The sequence below is a fragment of the Strongylocentrotus purpuratus genome, unplaced genomic scaffold (genome assembly GCF_000002235.5).
Source record: "Strongylocentrotus purpuratus isolate Spur 01 unplaced genomic scaffold, Spur_5.0 spur5_scaffold_8, whole genome shotgun sequence".
Classification (NCBI taxonomy): domain Eukaryota; kingdom Metazoa; phylum Echinodermata; class Echinoidea; order Camarodonta; family Strongylocentrotidae; genus Strongylocentrotus; species Strongylocentrotus purpuratus.
In genome coordinates, this window is record NW_022145614.1 from 7,247,912 (window position 1) to 7,268,834 (window position 20,923).

The 20,923-nt window shown below is 35.8% G+C and overlaps 1 protein-coding gene across 1 annotated transcript; it reads right to left on the reverse strand.

Annotated features, from left to right (window-relative positions):
* Positions 1-652: 652 nt before the first annotated feature.
* LOC593539 lies at positions 653-19,195 on the reverse strand. Its single transcript, XM_793010.5, has 6 exons — positions 18,784-19,195; positions 16,095-16,391; positions 15,102-15,616; positions 9,980-10,205; positions 5,653-5,796; positions 653-3,774 (listed from the first exon to the last, which is right to left on the reverse strand). The coding sequence occupies exons 1-6, from the start codon at positions 18,968-18,970 to the stop codon at positions 3,530-3,532; spliced, it is 1,614 nt and encodes a 537-aa protein (XP_798103.3). The 5' UTR covers positions 18,971-19,195; the 3' UTR covers positions 653-3,529.
* Between the last annotated feature and the right edge of the window lie 1,728 nt (positions 19,196-20,923).

A 20,923-nucleotide genomic window follows, 5' to 3' on the forward strand; every position in this document is an offset into this window, starting at 1 on the left:
TTTCGCTTTTGAATATATATTTTTTTAATGCTACAAATGGCTCTCCATAATTTTTAAATCTAACTTAGAGTTAAGTTCAACTTAGAATCTTTGTGAAACACCCCCCAGATTCATAAGAGGCACATTCACTGCCGTCATTAAAAAAAAGAAAAACACATCTGTAGTTTCAGGGGAAACCAATACTGGGACAGAGCTCTGTAGTCAGCATGTTCAGAGTTCAGTTCTTGACTTAGAAATTTGCATATAATGTGGATTACCGGTAGATCTAGTTTCACCGCCTGAAGACACAAACTTCCGTGCCACTTGAAGTCTTTATGAATTTTGATGCATAGGAACTGTATCATGTTGTCAATGTTAAGCACAAGGAAATATTTTCTTGTAATGTACACATGCTTTTGGAAACCAGCATATGATGTGAATATTTGTAATGTGTTCACAATATTTGTATGTACATGTATTAGGTTTTGTAAATAAAGGAATCTTGAAAAGAGAATGAATGTGGATATATTTCTTAATGCTATCTTTGTGATTTATATGAGTTGTAAGGCAAGGTCTTTCAATATTGATACAAATAATTTGGAAATAGAAGCACATTATAGCTTATGAATTAAATGAAGTCCAAACATGAATACGACAGTTGCACACAGTGATGTTCAAGAAAATAAGACGATTTATTATGAACTCTTACTAAACAACCAGTACATAATATACTACATGTTGGATAATAGCAGATCTCTTTCAAGCAAATTCTTATGAATGAGGTAGTGACTTTTTTATGTCAGACCTTATAATTGGGAAATATTTTTAAAAAAAATTCTAAAAAAAAGTGCTTTTACACATTGAAATTCACAAATATCCTTGTTAATAACCTGGATATAAATCTAAACCAATTAGATTCTCAATAAAACTACATTTTTATCCCCAATAAGTTATATCATCATTAATTATTAAATAAACCTACAATCTACCCACAAATTCAAAACCAAAATAAGGTGCTCCAGGTAAACAAAATTCTAAAAATTAATTGTATAATACCAAAACACCAGTGGAGTACTGCTCTATAATGGCTAATAATGTGTTCTTTTTTAATTATTATTGAATTCAAAATATATGCTTTTTCTAAATCTTGAATCTCTGCTTTAATATATTCATAATGACTACTGAAAGAAAATCAACTATGGATAATACATTGCTGATAAATAAGAGTAAACAATTCAGAAAGCAAGAACTTATCCGTAACAAGAATTTGTGACCTCAAGAAATTTGTAAACAAAAATATTCAACCTTTCACTCTAAAAAATGTACATACTAATTGTTTGCAAGGTAGAGCAAGTGTTATAAAAGGCAACATATTTCAGTTGATAAATGGCAATTCTTAGAAAAAGAGGGGAAATACTACCTGTATTTTAAGTACCATAGATATAATCTTGCACAAGAAAGGCATTATACACTAATTCATACACAGCTATCTCATAGCAGCTTGAAGATACATCATGACCCTGAGCCTTGCTCGGAGTCGGAATAAATAGAGAAACTTCAAATATTACGTGAAATGTGTGAAAAAACTATTAACATGCAGCCATAAGTATTGAGACTATAAACACTTGCATGCCATGCAAACAGCTACACTTTACTGGCTATAATAGACATTAAAAATATTACAGGAATATCTATCAAAAATATCTCTACAAGTTTGATCATTTTTATGAATATGATAATTGATGATTTTGTAAATGAAATGATAACAAAGAAAGAAAGAAGAGTGACAGGACTTTATAGTCAAATACCATTATTTCATCGAGAGAGGAGTAACTTGACTTGTTTTGATCATAGAAGAGTCTATTTCAGAATACTCTGATTAAATCAGAAAATCACACTAAAAATAATGTGACATTAATAATTAACATATCAAAGAAAGTATACAAAATAGAAGTCTTTTTCAGAATGCTCTGATTAAATCAGAAAATCACACTTAACTAAAAATAATGTGACATCAATAATTAACATATCAAAGAAAGTATACAAAATGTATCATTTTTCACAGTCGGCCTGATTTATGTCTGGAATTCAATAATCAAAATGCATGCATGGCTAAAGGGGAAAATGTATGGAAAATTCACAAAAAAACCCTGTTATTTGTTTTATTTTTCTGGAATGCAGAAACTGAGTCAGCCTATAAATATCCCTTTACAAATACCTTGTAAGTCATTGAAGTAAGACCTCTTTTGGCAGAGTGCCGGAATGTGAGAAAAAATGGATAATTGTTTTGCTTGCAGTGTCAATGTTGCTTTTGTAACACAATCTTTCATTCCTGTCTATTTCTGCTTTATCTGCAGATGACATCTTATCCATCTTATCCATAAGAGAGCCAGGAGAAGGGTTGTACTTTCCTTTTGTCTCACGGGAGATGATTTCTATAATGTTTCCATTTTTGTAGGAAATCCTGCGATGATTTCATTGTTGATTACATCAGAGCCAATGTTATCATGTAGAAGTAGTTTACAAAGTTTCAAGGAAATAATGTAGTAAGAAAGCAAATATTTTGTTAAATATTTTTCATCTTGCAAATGTTATAATTTGCCTTTCAATAGAAAGACATCATATATAAATGTATACTTTAATCATAAAAATATGCTTGTATAAAAAGATGCAACTAGATTTTCAATCATCAACATATTAATCTGATCAACCTTGAACAGAACAGGTCACTGATTAAATATTGATTTCAGATGTTTCTTATAATGAGACTACTCTATCTGATCAAACTTTGTTGGAGTATAAACAACAACAAAAATAAGGAAGCCCATGAAATAGGCACTTCTGGGACACAATTATCGTGAACAGATAAAAGCAATAATATTCAGCTATATTTATAGGTAATAAGTTACTACTAAGATTCTTTTCACCGAAATGTGAAAAATAGTTCAAAGTAACATAAATAGATATGAAAGATCTGAATAGAATGGGCAATTTCAAGAAAAAATGGTAGCAATTGTTATTGGGAAAAAAAAGAGATCACCTTTGATTGTGTGTGTGCTTGTTTCGGGCTATAAAAGGTAAATTTATGAAACACGTTTCTTCTGTGTTTTTTTTTTATAGCGACTACCTGTGGTACAATCAACTAGCAAATGTCACTTTGAAGAAAATTCTCACCACATGTAATATTTTCCTTGATGGTTTAATTTGATTTTCTTCAAGCAGACAAATAATTAAATAATAGTATAACCATATGCGACCAATGCAACATTTGGCAATAATTTCACTTTTTTTTTTACAGTAAATTTGTTTCCTTGGAGCTTGTTTCTATTCCTGACCCAAACTCGGACGACGATTTGATTTCGCATCATAAACTTGAATATATTGGTACATGGTGTCTTATGCTGGGTGATTGTGTGATCTACAAATAATTTTTATTGATGCCTGCTTTACGTGATTGCCGTGGCCGCTGGGAGCATAATGTAAACCTAGCATTCAAGGGATGTCTTGATGACGTACCAATGGATCTGTTAGCGTAGAGTGCCTGTATGATCTACAAGTAATCTATATTGATGTTTGCGACAGAGCCAGAGTACCGACAACCCTCACTGCACTTCTCGTAGACACCCTGTTTCACCTTCTTCTCAGAGCCTTGGAGGACGAAACACGTCTTGATGAGGTAGGCGTGAATTCGTTTGCGCCATGGGATGACGAGGAACATGACGGCAGACAGGATGAAGACGGTTGCCATGCATACAAGGGAGAGTGTGTAGGAACCGGTCAGATCATAGATACCACCTGGATTGAGGACAAGGGCAGAGTAGAGACTATCAAATCCCGGCTGCTATCGACTCAAGCATTCTTGCTTATGATAGTTGGTCTCTGCATTTATCTTGATTATTTTTTACTTACCTACCTCCATACTTTCAAGCTTCAATTATGCATTTTTATGTGTGAGTATTTAAGTTGTCACTCTTTATGTAAATCAATTATATTATATGCTATTATTAATATTTGAATTTTTTGTATTTGATTTATCAATAAATGCAGAAACATCTGCTAAAAAAAAATTCTTCTTTTAATCCATCAAATTTACAATTTAAAATAGCAGAATGCACATGTTACATATATCCTGTTCACATGAGTCATCCCCACTTACCATTCATTTAGTTTTTTTTTTTATTTTTTTTAACAATTTTGTTTTATTTCTCCAGATGTGTAATACAAACCATGACATACAATTGAATAAAATAAATGTGTTCAATATTGATGCTTTTACATAAACATAATTAAACACAAACTTATTTGAAGTATAACTTAGCAACAAAGTAAACGTATAAGTACCTAAACATAATATGTCAATTGTAAATGTTATTTACTTATATATTACAAAAAAAAAACAAATCTGGAGATAATTTTACTGAAACAATCCTGCCCCCTCCCTGCCCCCTCCATCACACAGACATACTCACCCTCTATCACACAAACATACTCACCCACTCACCCACATACTCACCCACCCACCCACCCACCCCCCCCCCCCACACACACACACACAGTACTCACTCAGTGGATGTCTGCCAACATTCTCAACTTAAGAAAAATATACTAAATAAGTTATCCAGGCCGCAAAATCGAGTTACGCTTTTAACAAGCTCACGGTGGAGAAGAAAGCAAATCTTAATTAATCTTAAGCTGCTCCCACTTTAAGAAATGTGATCCTAGCTTTCCCATTTTAATTGCTATTTTCTTTTCCTCATCCCTATACTTAAAAATGCTTTTTTTCATCTTTTTCTAAAGTTAGTACTCGCCCCCCCCCCCCCGATCTTGACATAAATGTAACATACTTCACCATGAAAATGATAGTATTACACATTTTTATTCTATATGAACTACCTACCAACCCAACAAATATATCTCGCCATTCTAAATCTTTAATTTCATCTAACTCAAAAAGTTGTATTAAAGCCTGCCATAACCTTTGAACGCTCCCACAAGATAAAAATAAATGTTTGTATGTTTCTATTTCCTGCTTACAAAACGAACATAAATTATCACCAACCAAACCAAATCTATGAAGATGCTCATTAGTGTATATGGCTCCATGCAATAATTTAAATTGAAATTCACGTTGTTTTCTAATGAGTATAGTAATTCTTGGTCTAACAAATATTTCTTTTAATTCTTTATCTATAAAATCATAATCATTTTGCCCATCCCTTACCTGCAAATCATACGTTCGTTGCAGTGCTTTGATGAAATAATCATAGATTGTTCTTGAACCCACATCCACAAACTGTACACATACACACACGCATACCCACACCCACACACAAAGATAGAAAAAATGTTGTTATTAACTGCAGCATATGCGAAAACAAGCCTTTATTCAGATGCGGAGCAATTGTTGCAACAGCTAGAACTCCTAGAAGCGTACACTCAAACATAAAGCACAACTTTTAAAGGTTAAGTTCCCATAAGTTTCAGTTTTAAATGCACATTTTGAGATGCATAGATGGAATTTTCCAGTAAAAATTTTACGAGCCACTAGAACACTAACTATGAATGACACTGCGCTAAAAATAAGCGATATACACAACTTTATTCTTGCTATGAATAAAATCATGAATAAATTTGTTTTCATGTTGCTGTTGGAATGACTGGATTGTTTGTTACCTGGGATGACCGATCCTACAAGGTAGCCTGCCCCATAGCTGAACATGGCCAAAGTAGATGCCTCCGTTGTACGGGACGTCCCAAAGATCTCGATACCAGCTCCAAGAGGTACTGTATTAAAGATTGCTCTCATCAGCCCAATACCTAGTGAAACAGATACATTCAAGAGATTAAAGGTAATTCAAAGTTTTGGTATGGGGTCATGAATTTGGTTCAAATGAACATATTTGAAGCGTATTCGATTCTACAATATTCAGTGATCGTTGTCGCGGTTGAAATCGAGTCTAAGGTTATGAAATTGTAAATAATAAACTCTTGATGTTGCATAGCTCCCTCTCAAGGTCAAGATATTAATTAAGCTATAAATTATAAAACAATGTTTCTTGACTGAAATCGACCAATTAGCTATTCCCGTTCGGAAATTATATATCACAACTACATATTCTGAGATTTTCAAGGTCGCAGCTACCACTGTACGGCCGTAAGCGCTGTTTAAAATTTATCAAAATTTACCGGGAGCACCGGTAAATTTTTATCTTCAATTTCTCTAGAAAGCAGAAGTGTTTTAGGGGCTAAATTTTCTAGTCGGCTTATAAAACAGCTACAGGGGCATCCAAATTTATCAAAATTGTAAAGAATCACTATTCACCCAATTTTCAAATCTTCCCAGAACTTTGTATTACCTTTAAAGAATATCCGTAAAATTTACCATACCATATGCCTCGTGCCACGCAATGCCCTTCTTGAAAATTTATGTGTGCAGGCTAAAAAGCCAGTAATTAGAGGTAATGATAGCATCGTCAAATACATTCACTTATAAATTCAGACAATGCACTATGAACGTTAATACATATAGTATATGAAATATTATCATCATGTACACGGACATGATAAGAACGATACCAGGTTACAATAGCATAGATCAATACATCATCCTTGACATGACAGGCATACTCATAACTATATACAGTACATGTAGCTGGTAGCCAGTAAACAGTTTTAAGTGTATTGTTCTTTCAAATAGATCTGCTCCATTTGTATTGGTATTGAAGATACATGACCTCCAACGTTCTGCACTAGAGTCTCAACAAATTTCATGGCTCTGAATATAACTGAAAAAGCAACAGACTAACACTCAGCCAATGGAGACAAAATACATGATCATACATGTATCGAAAATGTACATCACAGCCTTTTTTTAATAATTTTCTCTTTTTTTCTAAAAAGTAAAAAAAAGGAGGCAGTGGCCAAAAAGGAGGCAGGCAGGGATGAGAAACTCTAAAAGTTATTGTTGTTATTTGGCCTTGAATATTTATATGCAAAGGATCTTGGTAAATAGATTTAATGAATGCATTCCAGGAAAGATTAAGCTTTACAGACAGTTATTTGCACTGGAAAAATAATCTACAATGTGTAAAGGATCTTATCCAAAGAAAATTCTTCCTCTGTTTCTTCCTGCTACTACAATAATGGGAGTCACTTCTCATAACAAAGGGCAGTATGCCAGTAAGTACATGTAGGTAAAAAGTAATGAGGCGAATCGCCAAACATTTTCTGAATGCAAGTATGGGACCCGTTTCACAAAGCCTTTTGTCAAAGAAAAAGCACAAAAATCAGTGACAAATCAATCAATCAATCAATATATAAATAAATCAATCAATCAATCAATCAATGGATTTGCCAAATAGATTGTCTGAACACAATCCATTTCTAGATTTTGTCTCATCGTTTTACTCAGTTAAACGCAGATGATTAAACATACAGGCTCTATGCATGATACTTTGTGGAGTTCAATTTATATTTGTAAACTACATGTACTTTATAGTAATATAGTCTACACTCTGGATCTTGTGCAAAAGATGGCATAATGGTAATTTTGAATGAATCTTATTGAAACTGGCCACAACAGCATCTTATTATTTCACTTAATTTATTGTTCTTCAATGGCTTTATTATAGAAGCATTCAAAACAAGGAATGCTCTCCCTCCTTGATATTTAATCCAAAACCTTCTAGATTTGTTCAGAAAAAGAAAGACTTCATTAGTTATGCCTATAATGAAAGATGCGATAAAGATTGAAACCAAGTTAAACGTAGATGTTGATATGAACTTACATACTGTACATGTAGTTCTAAGGCCCAATCTTTTAAAGAGTTGCAATTACAAATCACAGCTCAACCCGAGTTTGATATCATTCACAACTCTTTACATAAATGGCATATTAGCGTGATTTTGGGATTGATTAGAAGACTTGTGGTCAATTAAGAATGACTACCATTCTTTATAAGGGCCTGTATCTCCCTAAAAACCTAAAGTTAAAGCTAAACCAGAGTCCCAGTTATGGTACTACACATGTTGTTGTTTCTCTGCAGTGGAAAATGTCTTGTGAAATTCCAGTTTTTAAATCAGGAAAAGAGTCTGATATGAACAATTATAGAATAATACCAATTCTTCCCGCGATATCTAAAATTGTTGAAAAATTGGTATTTGATCAACTTTACGGTTATATGGATCAGAAAGGAATTATAAGTTGCAAACAATCAGGTTTTTGACCGAAACACTCTACAATGACATCTCTATTGAACGTCATGGAAGACTGGCTTGACCAGAGTGGTGACCCTTGACTTAAAAAAGGCCTAAGATAGAGTGGACCACTCAATTCTTTTGAATAAAAGATTTATTGGCTTGAGTGAATTGTCATTACACTGGTTTAGTAGCTGTATCTTTGAATACCGGTAGTTATTGATAAACATCTGGATTGGGGTAAACATACATGTATTGAACTTTTAAAGTAAGAAGGTATTACAAGATATATATTTGTTAAAAAGACTTAGAACATTTGTTAATGAACATAGCAAACTGCACTTATACTTTATTAATCAGTAATTCAATGTAAGTTGGATTACTGCAGTGCAATTTGGGGGAATGCCAGGAAAGGAAGTTTAGAAAGTTTGCAAAAAGTACAGAATAGGTCAATTCGGGTGGTACTCCAAGTTGAATGGAGGTTCCCTAGCCGAGGTTTATTTCTTTGTTTGAAAACAGAAAATCTATTAGAACGGAGAGATAAACATGTTTTATATATTTTGTATAAAATTGTTCATGAAATGATATTTGGTGGGTTTATAAAGTACTTTGTTATCAAGTAATATTATTATAGCTTGAGAAATGCTCATAAAACCTTAGAACTGCCAAAATCACATGTGAATTGCAAGAAAAGGAGCTTATGTTATTGAGGCATTAAATCTTGGAATCAGCTACCTGCATGTATGAACGTGAAAAAATATGTCTTTCTCTGTATTTAAATCAAGGGTAATATAAATATTAATTTTATAAAATGCAATTTTACTGTTAAAGCTTTATAATATTTAAAATAACAGACAGTATTTATGTACGCTTAAATATATAAAACTATAAAAGTTAAATTAAAGGCTGTTTGGAAAAAATAATTTTTCATTCATTTTTCTTTTTCATACTTGTTTGGTTGTTTTTAATACGTATATATGTTATGATGTCATTGATCATTATCTTAAAATTGTACATGTATTTTTTTATTGTGCACAGACTTGCAGAAGAACAGCCTTTGGCTGAAGTGGGTGCCATGCAAAAATAAAATAAACTGTAACTGAACTGAACTGATGTACATTTCAGAAAAAATTGGCTAAACAATTTTGAATTGTTTAAACCTATCAAAAAGTTGGTGGAAATCTTATTCACTGAAACCTGTAAAGGTCAACATGTGCTATCAGGGACACAAGCCTGATTTTCTCATGTATTTGCTCACTGCTGCAGGCAACATGAGTTATCTACCAAGTTTGCTTGGCAGATATCATTCAATCAGAGTCTCGAAAATACACAGCAAAATCTTGGATTTAATCTGTTCAATTAAATTTTCTGTGATTGCCAGAACTTAAAACCCTTTTAAAGGTAAAGGCCAGTTCTGGTCATGCGATTGCATTGTGAAAGAAACGTTGTGGAATTGATTAGAAAAGGTTGATCATCTAGTATATAAGTATTGGTGTGTACTGCAAGGTTCAGGAATCATCAAAATGATAAGAAAGTTGGCCCAGTCTTGGTAAAGTTACAAGCACTGTACACAGAAAGATGAATATGGGACTCCGCGACACGTGCGCGATATCAATTATCAATTAGTACGCGATTTCCCGGCAAAATTTGTATCATCACGTATTAGTCAAAACATATTCTTTCACATGATTGATAATAAGAGCTTCCATTTCATTTTTGAGAGGGGGGCGTTTCCAAAACTGGTCTTTACCTTTAAAACCCTTTTAAAATTGAATTTTTGTGAGGAGGATCCCTGAGCACTTACCGATAGCTATTGAGATCATGCTGGTGAAGTCCTTACAGAAGATCATACCACAGGAGATGACAGCCGAGAGGACGTTACACATGATGATGATGTAGACCTTAGCGATGGGGACATGATCACCAAAGATACAGAGGAGAGCTTTGCCGACCATCTCAGCTCCAGCTAAGATTGTGAGTAGGATCGAGCCATGGTTTGCGGGGATGCCAACGCTGTCTGTGTAACTCACCTACAATACAAGGCAAGAAAAAAAGATGATGTTCTTCATGTCATATACTGAAACCTGTCTATAAAGACCACCCAAGGTAGACAAGAAAAGTGGTCTTTATAGGCAGGTGGTCTTTATTTAGACAGGTGCCATTAGTACATGTATCAATATGAAAATGTTTTCAAGGGGGAAAAATGTGGTCGTTGTAGACAGGTGGTCTTTATAGACAGGTGGTCAGTAAAGCAGTTTTGACTGTAATTATTTTGTAATAATAACATTTACCACTGTACATACAATCTACATTTTTTATTGTTAATTTGTGATTACTTGCAAAACTATACCACTTGTTGATTTTCTTGTTTATATAACTGTTTTATTTATGTATTGTGAAACAAAGTTTTCATGTATATACAACCCCTGTATGTACAGTATATGAATTAAGTTTTTTTTTTTTACTACTAAAATTCAAATTCATGAACAAACAAGAAAGACACAAATTACATGTATGTCTTGCTAAGCTTATATATTGATAGATACACCCATGTTTAACTTAGAATTTATCTGTCTGAATTCATCAATCCTAACTAACCGGCAAGTCAATTTTTTATAAACAGTTCAATATAAATAATAACAACCACCTTCATTTTCAAAACAATTACATTGGCTTCAGAACATCATACATGTACATGTACTTTTTATATCTATTTGAGTTTAATTTCTTTTATTTGAAGAAAAAAGGGCATTTGTAGAAAGAAAGAAAAAAAATCTTTTATTTGAAGAAAAAAAGGCATTTGTAGAAAGAAAAAAAAAATTGTTTCTTTGTGTCATTTGGAACATAAATAAAAAGCACCAGATAAACGTACATCAGAATATGCATTGCACACATGCTTATCAGTAAAACCCTTGACAATTATACTCATTATACAACAGCAATATACACATTGATACTATTTAAACAAAAACAACAGTAGTGTCAACAATTTGATTATATCTGCAGAAACATTACATTTAATGTCTATTTCCTCATGAAATAATAGGAAATTATGGCACAGTTAACATTTAATATATATTTAAAAGAAGAAAAAAATAAATATATATATGGTATTGAGAGTAAGATCACTGGTTGTAATCAGTAAAATACAAATACCTTAAATTGCCGACCTAGTAACATGTAGTAGATATCATTGTGTACACAAATTGTTGTACTAGAAGAGCCAGATGTGTACATGTACATTGTATGTAGATAAGGGTATCTGAACTTGTCTAGACTCTAGAGAAGCTTGACATTGTCTTACTCTTTGTTGTCTTAACTGTTCTTCAGCTGTTTTGTTTATAGCTGGAAGTATTACATAACAGATTAAAATAAAAGGCAATAGTTGTCTGCAAGTGCAGATTCTAATGTTTGTCTTGTCTTGATCAGTCAAAAGGGGAGAGAAGCAGCTGCAGTACATGGTCTATTGGGTAGAGTCTGCACTTGAGGTCAGACCCTGTCTCACAATGTAATGTGTTTACATTTCACAATGACACAATAGGGTTAACTAATGTCACACTCTCTTTTAAAGTTTTTTTTTTTTTTACAGTTAAACAGGCAAATATCTCTCAGAGTCAGTCTACATTGTATATTTCTCAATCATGCATTATATAAATTCAGACTTCGAAGAGGATTCTTCCTTCTTTGGTTTATACACCTTGCTTTCTATGTCCATTTGACAAAACATAAGGGCAAAAAGGACAGTTGATAATAAATAGCATGGACATCGTTAGATAGGATCAATACACCGTACCTTACTCCTAGACAACTAGAGTCTACCTGATCGAGGCCAAGATATAAACAAAGGCCATCTACAGAACACAACTGAATGCATGGCTCGGTGTAAAAATGTCAGTGGAAAAAATGTCAGAGGTAAAAATGTCAGAGGTAAAAATGTCAGAGGTAAAAATGTCAGAGGTAAAAATGTCAGAGGAAAAAATGTCAGAGGTAAAAATGTCAGAGTTTGAAATGTCAGAGGTAAAAATGTCAGTGGAAAAAATGTCAGAGGTAAAAATGTCAGAGTTTAAAATGTCAGAGGTAAAAATGTTAGAGGTATAAAATAAAAACAAAAGCATGTGACAAGTTTGTTATGTTTACACCCGGGTTATATATCAGGCTTATCGAAAAAGAACAGCGAGGGATATTCTGCAGTCGTTATTTCACCGCTGTCTTATTGTATTGTATTAGTCAAGTCTTATTTTGAGCGTATACCAAGGTTGTTGGTATACGCTCAAAATAAGACTTGTAGAGGAATCATGTACTTTGAAGAATGCTATCAGTTGTCTGATGACCGCTTGCAAGGCGTGAAACTCGGAGTACACCATCCATGTCCCATTAGTCTGCCTTATTCAATATTTATATACCGGTATATTATGTTTTTGTATAAGCAAATGGTACTGGTACACTGAGCAAACTTCTAAGATTTCTAAAATCGAGAAGTTTGGCCATGTTTTATAGGCTGAGCTGTCGCTCCATGGTGTAATCATTAAAAAAAAAAAAAACAAGGTTATTTTATAAAAGGATCATGCGACAAATAATCATTGTGATTCAAATTGATGCAAGGATTTTTTTGAATAAACAATGCTTTTCACCAGAATCTTCTTTGTAAAAACGACTTTTACAAATCTCAGCCATGCAAATCTGCCACTGTGTTGTAAGATCACTTTCAGATTAGGAGAAGTGTATTCTGTAATGAGTATTTTAAATTGAATGGAACGTCTCAACTCAGTAAGCATGGCTGAGATTTGTAAAAGTAGTTTTTACAAAGAAGATTCGGGTGAATACATGTAGCAGTGCCTATTCAAACAAATATTCGCATCAATTTGAATCACAATCATTATTTGTCACTTAATCCCTTTTAATGACCTTGTTTTCTTTCTCGTTTGCAAGGGGAGAAGAAGATATGTCACGTTAAAGACATCATAAAGATCAGTGTTGTATGCGTATATATTATATACACAGGCCAGTAACAGCTATGTAGCTTGTAAATTTGTAAGAGGGAAAATGCTGATTGAAATGATAATGATGAAATAGCAAATAATTGAGGAGTATCATAGGTACCAATTCAATGGATATTTGTATAACAGAGAGCCCCCGTCAGTACTAAAAGAGTCCCCGTGAGAAGGCTCACAGGGGCTCTTTTTTTGGGGGGGGGGGGAAGAGCCCCTGTGGACAAAAAATTAATTTGAGCCCTGGTTGTAGAGGAATCATGTACTTTGAAGAATGCTATCAGTTGTCTGATGACCGCTTGCAAGGCATGAAACTCGGAGTACACCATCCATGTCCCATTAGTCTGCCTTATTCAATATTTATATACCGGTATATTATGTTTTTATATAAGCAAATGGTACTGGTACACTGAGCAAACTTCTGGGGAAAAAGATTTCTAAAATCGAGAAGTTTGGCCATGTTTTATAGGCTGAGTTGTCGCTCCATGGTGTAATCATTAAATAAAAAGAAAAGTCAGTACAGCCCCCAAAATAGGATCAGATATCTCTGAACCTTCCCCCTCCTACTTCTCCTTCATATTTGAAGATTGTTGGACATTTTAACTGCGTGGCAATGTCTACTTTTATATGTAATTTCCAATAAATGCATATTTCCGACAATTCCACTTTCTTGAGGGCTTGGTATTTTGATACTCTGAAACAAGCAGAAAGCCATGTTATCAATGCTAACCGCACCATCACATTCCCGAAGTGCGCGCGTTGCAATAAAATATTGTCGATTACTATTGCGGTATAAAATAGTCTGGGAGAAAATCAATAAGCAGCTTTGTTACTCCGATACAAAGCAGAAAGCCGCCCATGTTACATCAATTAAAGAGAAGGTTGAGTTCTGGGAAAGGTAAAACAAATTATTTGTGAGCGTTCAATGCAAGTGTGATAGAACATCAAAGAAAAAAGTTATTCCCTGAAAATCTATTTCAAATGACTTCATATCCCAGATATAACAAGTAACATCTTTGTATGCCTGCCCGATTTGTATGCCATATGTTTGTGTAGTCCCATATCAATATCTTTCTGTGTACAGTGCTTGTTACTTTACCAAGACTGGGCCAAATTTTTTATCATTTTGATGACTCCAAAACCTTGCACTACACACCAATACTTACATGTTTATGCTAGATGATTAACCTTCTCTGATTGCTTCCACAAAAAAATAAATTTCAAAATCTATTTTCCACATTATATTATCCTCAGGACATGTACGATATACAACACATCCATTTAGAAAGGAATATAATAGACTAGCCCATGCAGTAGCTGTACGTCTCGACATTCTGAGTGATAAAAGTGCTGAGATATTATGACGGCACTCATTTGTTTTGCTTGTACCTCTGACATTTTTACCTCTGACATTTTTTCCTCTGACAATTTTACCTCTGACATTTTTACCTCTGACATTTTTACCTCTGACATTTTTACCTCTGACATTTTTACCTCTGACATTTTTTCCTCTGACAATTTTACCTCTGACATTTTTACCTCTGACATTTTTATTTTTTACCTCTGACATTTTTACCTCTGACATTTTTACCTCTGACATTTTTACCTCTGATATTTTTTCCTCTGACATTTTTACCTCTGACATTTTTACCTCTGACATTTTTACCTCTGACATTTTTACCTCTGACATTTTTACCTCTGACATTTTTTCCTCTGACATTTTTACCTCTGACATTTTTACCTCTGACATTTTTACCTCTGACATTTTTACCTCTGACATTTTTTCCTCTGACATTTTTACCTCTGACATTTTTTCCTCTGACATTTTTACCTGGCACCGAATGCATGACTAGAATCACCATTATCAGCTACGAGAAATACAGAATATGTACATGGATGCATTGAATGAAATATCATTTCTCAATCAAGAAAACTTACCAGATTAACATTGAAGAAGGTCCATGCTAGGGAAAGCGTAGCCAAAGCAACTGAGAAGAAATATGTCACTGGATTTTTCGACATTTTCATCTCCACAGCTGTCCTTTCTATCTCTTCCCCTTTCAACTCGCCATCCTCGTCCTCTTCCCGGCTCTTCACGCAAAATCGGCACACAGGCTTTGAACCCTGGACCTGAGATAACGAGTCCCCCTGATCCTTAGGCGGTACAATCTGAACTTGACCATCCCCTGACAATGACTGATCATCGTTCATATCACTGCTTTTTTCATTGTTATGATCTCCACTACCCTGATCCCTCTCGCATACGTGATAGAGGGCAAGACGTTCTCCCGTCTGAGGACTCACAGAGTCGCTGCTTTTCTTCCTGGGCGGGAGCAGGATGATGCAGCTTATCACACCAGGGAGAAACACAATCCCACTGAAGATGCGGAGAGCAAGACGCCATCCTTTGGTTGCAACAAAAAAAGCCATCAAGGGATTGAGTGCAAGCAGTCCTATTGGAAATCAAAATATGGGTATGAAGAAATTAATATTTATTGTAAATATGTAAAACATCTTGATATTATACCTAATCAAAGTTGACATTCAGTGAAAATGTTGCATTACATACTACTTGCGTATGAAAAAACATAAGTCCAGATTTTGATTAACTAATATTAATACTTCACATACAAAAATGAACAATCAACAGGTCCTTAATGATGTCTGTATCTCTTTCATCTGTACCTGCTACATCAATCTTCCAGTCTATATTTGTTTGGACTTTTATATAATGCAAGAATTTAGGATGACATTACATGATTCAACAAATAAAAGGGTGGTCAACAATCAACAGGTCTTTAATGATGTCTGTATCTTTCATCTGTACCTGCTACATCAATCTTCCAGTCTATATTTGTTTGGACTTTTATATAATGCAAGAATTTAGGATGACATTACATGATTCAACAAATAAAAGGGTGGTAGCCTCACCGACTTGGCATCCAGTCAGTGCAAAGGAGATGGTTCTTGTGGAGTTTCGTTTTGGGAAGTAGGTAAGGATGAGACAAAGCGTAGAGTGCTGGGCAAAGTTGATACCCATGCCGTACATGACACTGAACGTAGCAAAGAGTGAGAAGACGTTGGTGACATAGGATGAGATGAGGAGGCTGGAGGAACAGAAGATGATACCGAGGAGGGCGATGCTGCGGGTCTGACAGTATCTCAAGAGGATAGCTGTCAAAGGGCTGGTCAGGGTGGAGATGGCCCAGGCTAGAGACCCAATCCAACCTTCAGAAAGAGAAATAATATTACTAATAAACTATCATACCATGACGGAGTGATGGCTCCTTGGGAAGATTATTTATGACTTAAGGGTTCAAAAGTTATATGTACTTACCGGTAGTCAGTGGACTAGTGCCATTTTGGTAAATACATTCAAAGCGCGGAAGCTTTGACGTTTCATTAAATCATTACTATATTAGAGAAAGAAGACGATTAGTTGTACCATTCTCGACTCTTAATCCTTATCTGAATTCAGTTTCTTTTGACGTTTCATTAAATTATTAGAGAAAGAAGACAATTCGTTGTACCATTCTTGACTCTTAATCCTTGTCTGAATTCAGTTTCTTTTGACGTTTCATTAAATAATTAGAGAAAGAAGACGATTCGTTGTACCATTCTCGACTCTTAATCCTTGTCTGAATTCAGTTTCTTTTGACGTTTCATTCAATTATTAGAGAAAGAAGATGATTCGTTGTACCATTCTCGACTCTTAATCCTCTTAATTTTGGCATATTTTGGCACTTCGCAGGCTTATAGAAGGAGTAAAAGAAAATCAGCTCCCGGCTATTATCACATTTATTGACTTTCGCAAAGCCTTCGATACCATCCACAGAGGCAAGATGTTGAAGATCCTTACTGCATATGGCATACCGGAACAACTGGTGAATGCTATTGGCAAGATGTACGAAGACACCAAAGCAAAAGTAATATCACCTGATGGAGAGACTGACCTCTTTGAAATCATGGCTGGTGTGCTTCAAGGTGACACGCTTGCACCTTACCTATTTGTAATAGTCCTCGATTATGCCTTGCGAGCAGCTATAGACGGCCATGAAGAAGAACTTGGATTCCAACTAGAAAGAAGGAGAAGTAGGAGAGTTGGTCCGGAAATCATAACAGACCTAGATTTCGCTGATGACATAGCCCTGCTATCTGAGGAATTAGAGCAAGCCCAAAAACTGCTGAGCAGGGTGGAGACATCGGTAGGCAAGGTCGGGCTCCGGATGAATTCAGGCAAAACCAAGTTCATGTCATTCAATCACAGGGGGATCATCACTATAAAAACAAATGATGAAATCCAGTTGGAGAATGTACCTGATTTCAAGTACCTGGGAGCATTGATGGTGAGCACAGAAAAATATGTGGAAGCTCGTAAGTCAGCAGCATGGAGAGCGTGTAGCAAGCTTGGAAGAATCTGGAAATCTTCTCTTCCTAGGCAGTTCAAACAACGTTTGTTTGTTGCTACAGTTGAATCTGTGCTTCTATACGGCTGCGAAGCATGGGCAGTTACAACAAAGCTGGCAAAAGAATTAGATGGTTGCTACACCAGACTTCTTAGGACAGCATTCAACGTGCACTGGAACCAGCATATGACCAATAAGGAGCTGTACGGGAAGAATCTACCAAAAGTATCAGAAAAGATCAGGAAAAGAAGACTACGTTTTGCAGGACACAGCTGTAGGAACATCAATGAACCAATATCTCAGCTTATACTCTGGAAGCCTAAACACGGGAAGAGGAAACCTGGAAGACCTCATCTTACTTATACAGACCTACTCAAGAAGGATACGGGACTTGAACTGTCAGAGATAAAAGCAGCCATGCTGGACAGGAATGTGTGGATGGCCATCACAGCTCGGGCAGTTGACCCGACTTAAGCAAGTAAGTTAAGCAATCCTTGTCTGAATTCAGTTTCTTTTGACGTTTCATTCAATTATTAGAGAAAGAAGACGATTTGTTGTACCATTCTCGACTCTTAATCCTTGTCTGAATTCAGTTTCTTTTGACGTTTCATTAAATTATTGGCAAACCCGGACTTTAGTGCCCAGCTGAAAATCTCAGTTTATTATGGATTTAATATCAATAATAGTTGCCCTTTTACCCCAAATTTGGCGACTATTGAGCACCCCCCCCCCCCCCATCCCATCCCAACCTGCCCCTATCATGTGCGCATATCGGAAGAAAAAATTAATAAACATTTCAAAGGTAATTTCAGAGGTGGTTTGATTTTTTCTTTTCTTTTTTTAGTTCACCATAGTTTTTATTCGGTTATTTCAGTTCGCTAGTATCTCGCATCAAGCAAAGAGGAGATCCCCTACTTCGCTGCTATTTTTGGCTTAAAATTGCTTTTTATGACGTCAAATGATTAAAAATCATCAAGTTTTGGTATGTTTATATTTGCATATATTAGCATAATTAATATTATTGATATTAAATCCATAATAAACTGAGATTTTCAGCTGGGCACTAAAGTCCGGGTTTGCCCAGAGAAAGAAGACGATTCGTTGGACCATTCTCGACTCTTAATCCTTGTCTGAATTCATCCCCCTCCTGCTTAACTCTATAGATCTACTTATCAATCTCTAGAAAACTGGATTAGATCTATGAGAGAACCAACCTGTGATTGTGGCACTGCTCTTGAACTCCTCTTGCAAACTAATGAAGATTAAGCCGTAGCAATAAAGGACACCAATGGTGATAAAGTATAGAACAAACGAGGCAACAGTCACGATCCATCCCCATCGGTCCCTCAGCCATTCTATCGCCTTCCGTAGCCGGGATCCGATTGCCTGTGACTCCGACATACTGCACTGCCTTGAGCCTCAACAAGCTCAAAGATGCCGACAGAAAGAATATGCGATGCAATCACTTCTTCGCAAAAGTCAGCATTCACACCGTATGTTTATACAATTAACTCGGAACATAATTTCAAGATGATACTCTGATGCCATGACGGAGGAATTTGCCTCCAATAACTAGCTGCTGGCTGAAACCAACGAAGAAGGGCAAGTGTATCAGGCGATGGCATGGCGCGCGCGCGCGATGAACACCTTCAAAGTAAGTACGTACGACGTACGTTCGTACCTCCTATAGCCTGCCTAGATGTAGTAGGCTACCCTGGATTATGCATGAAGAAGGAGATGGCCGGATGAGAGTGGTCAAGTGTGACGTCATCAAAAAACGATTTGTAGAGTTTCCAAATTTGAACTTTATTTTCCGAAAGAGCATCAAAAATAATGCAGGGATTCTCCGGACCCCAGGGGAATAGGTGGCAATAGACAGAGTCCCTATTCAGTGAAGGATAAATTCTTTTTATCCTGGTGAATTCTTTAGCCTTTCTTGACCAGAAGGTCCTTTCAAACTCAATGGACAATTATCAACTGGATTAAAAAAAAATTCTTCACAGTTCTCTTAGGGACACGATGTAATTGTCACTCATCTCATTGCTCCGGTGATTTCGAGGCAGCAGAAAGAAATTGTTTATAATTATAACCACTTGGCTTGACTGAAAGTCCACAGGAGTAGAATAATTCGCTTGCCTATCGGTAGAAGCTTTCAGGCGCGGATCCAGGATTTCTTAGGGGGGGGGCCCAAATTTGAAATTATGCGAGCCAAATATTGGTACGTAATGGTGACCAACAGTGACGTAATGCAGGGGGGGTCGGTGCAGGGAGGGGCGAGTTTTCCCCACCCTCCTCCACGAAACGCGGAAGCTTTGACGTTTCATTAAATTATTAAAAAAAGAAGACGATTCGTTGTACCGTTCTCGACTCAAAATCTTCGTCTGAATTTAGTTTTGCCCCTCCCGCGCGAAGCGCGAAAATTTTTACGATTTATTAAATTATTAGAGAAAGAAGACGATTCGTTGTAGAGTTTCGACTCTTAATCCTTGTCTAAATTCAGTCCCCCCCCCTCCCCCTCCTGCGCGAAGCGCGGAAGCTTTGACGTTTCATTAAACTATTAAAGAAAGAAGACGATTCGTTGTACCGTTCTCGACTCTTAATCCTCGTCTGAATTTAGTTTTTCCCCTTCCGCGCGAATTTTACGTTTTATTAAATTATTAGAGAAAGAAGACGATTCATTAGAGAGTTCTCGACTCTTAATCCTTGTCTAAATTCAGCCCCCTTCCCCCTCCTGCGCGAAGCGCGGAAGCTTTGTTATTTCATTAAACTATTAAAAAAAGAAGACGATTCGTTGTACCGTTATCGACTCTTAATCCTCGTCTGAATTTAGTTTTTACCCCTCCCGCGCGAAGCGCGGAAAATTTTACGTTTTATTAAATTATTAGAGAAAGAAGACGATTTGTTGTAGAGTTCTCGACTCTTAATCCTCGTCTGAATTCAGGTTCCCCTTTCCCGAGCGAAGCGCGGAAGCTTTGACGTTTCATTAAACTATTAAAGAAAGAAGACAATTCCTTGAACCGTTCTCGACTCTTAATCCTCACTGAATTTAGTTTTTCCCCTTCCGCGCGAATTTTACGTTTTATTAAATTATTAGAGAAAGAAGACGATTCATTAGAGAGTTCTCGACTCTTAATCCTTGTCTAAATTCAGCCCCCTTCCCCCTCCCGCGCGAAGCGCGGAAGCTTTTAAGTTTCATAAGATTATAAGAGAAAGAAGACGATTCGTTGTAGAGTTCTCGACTCTTAATCCTTGTCTGAATTCAGGTTTCCCCCTCCCGCGCGAAGCGCGGAACCTTTTACGTTTCATTAATTCATTAGAGAAAGAAGACGATTCGTTGTACCGTTCTCAACTCTT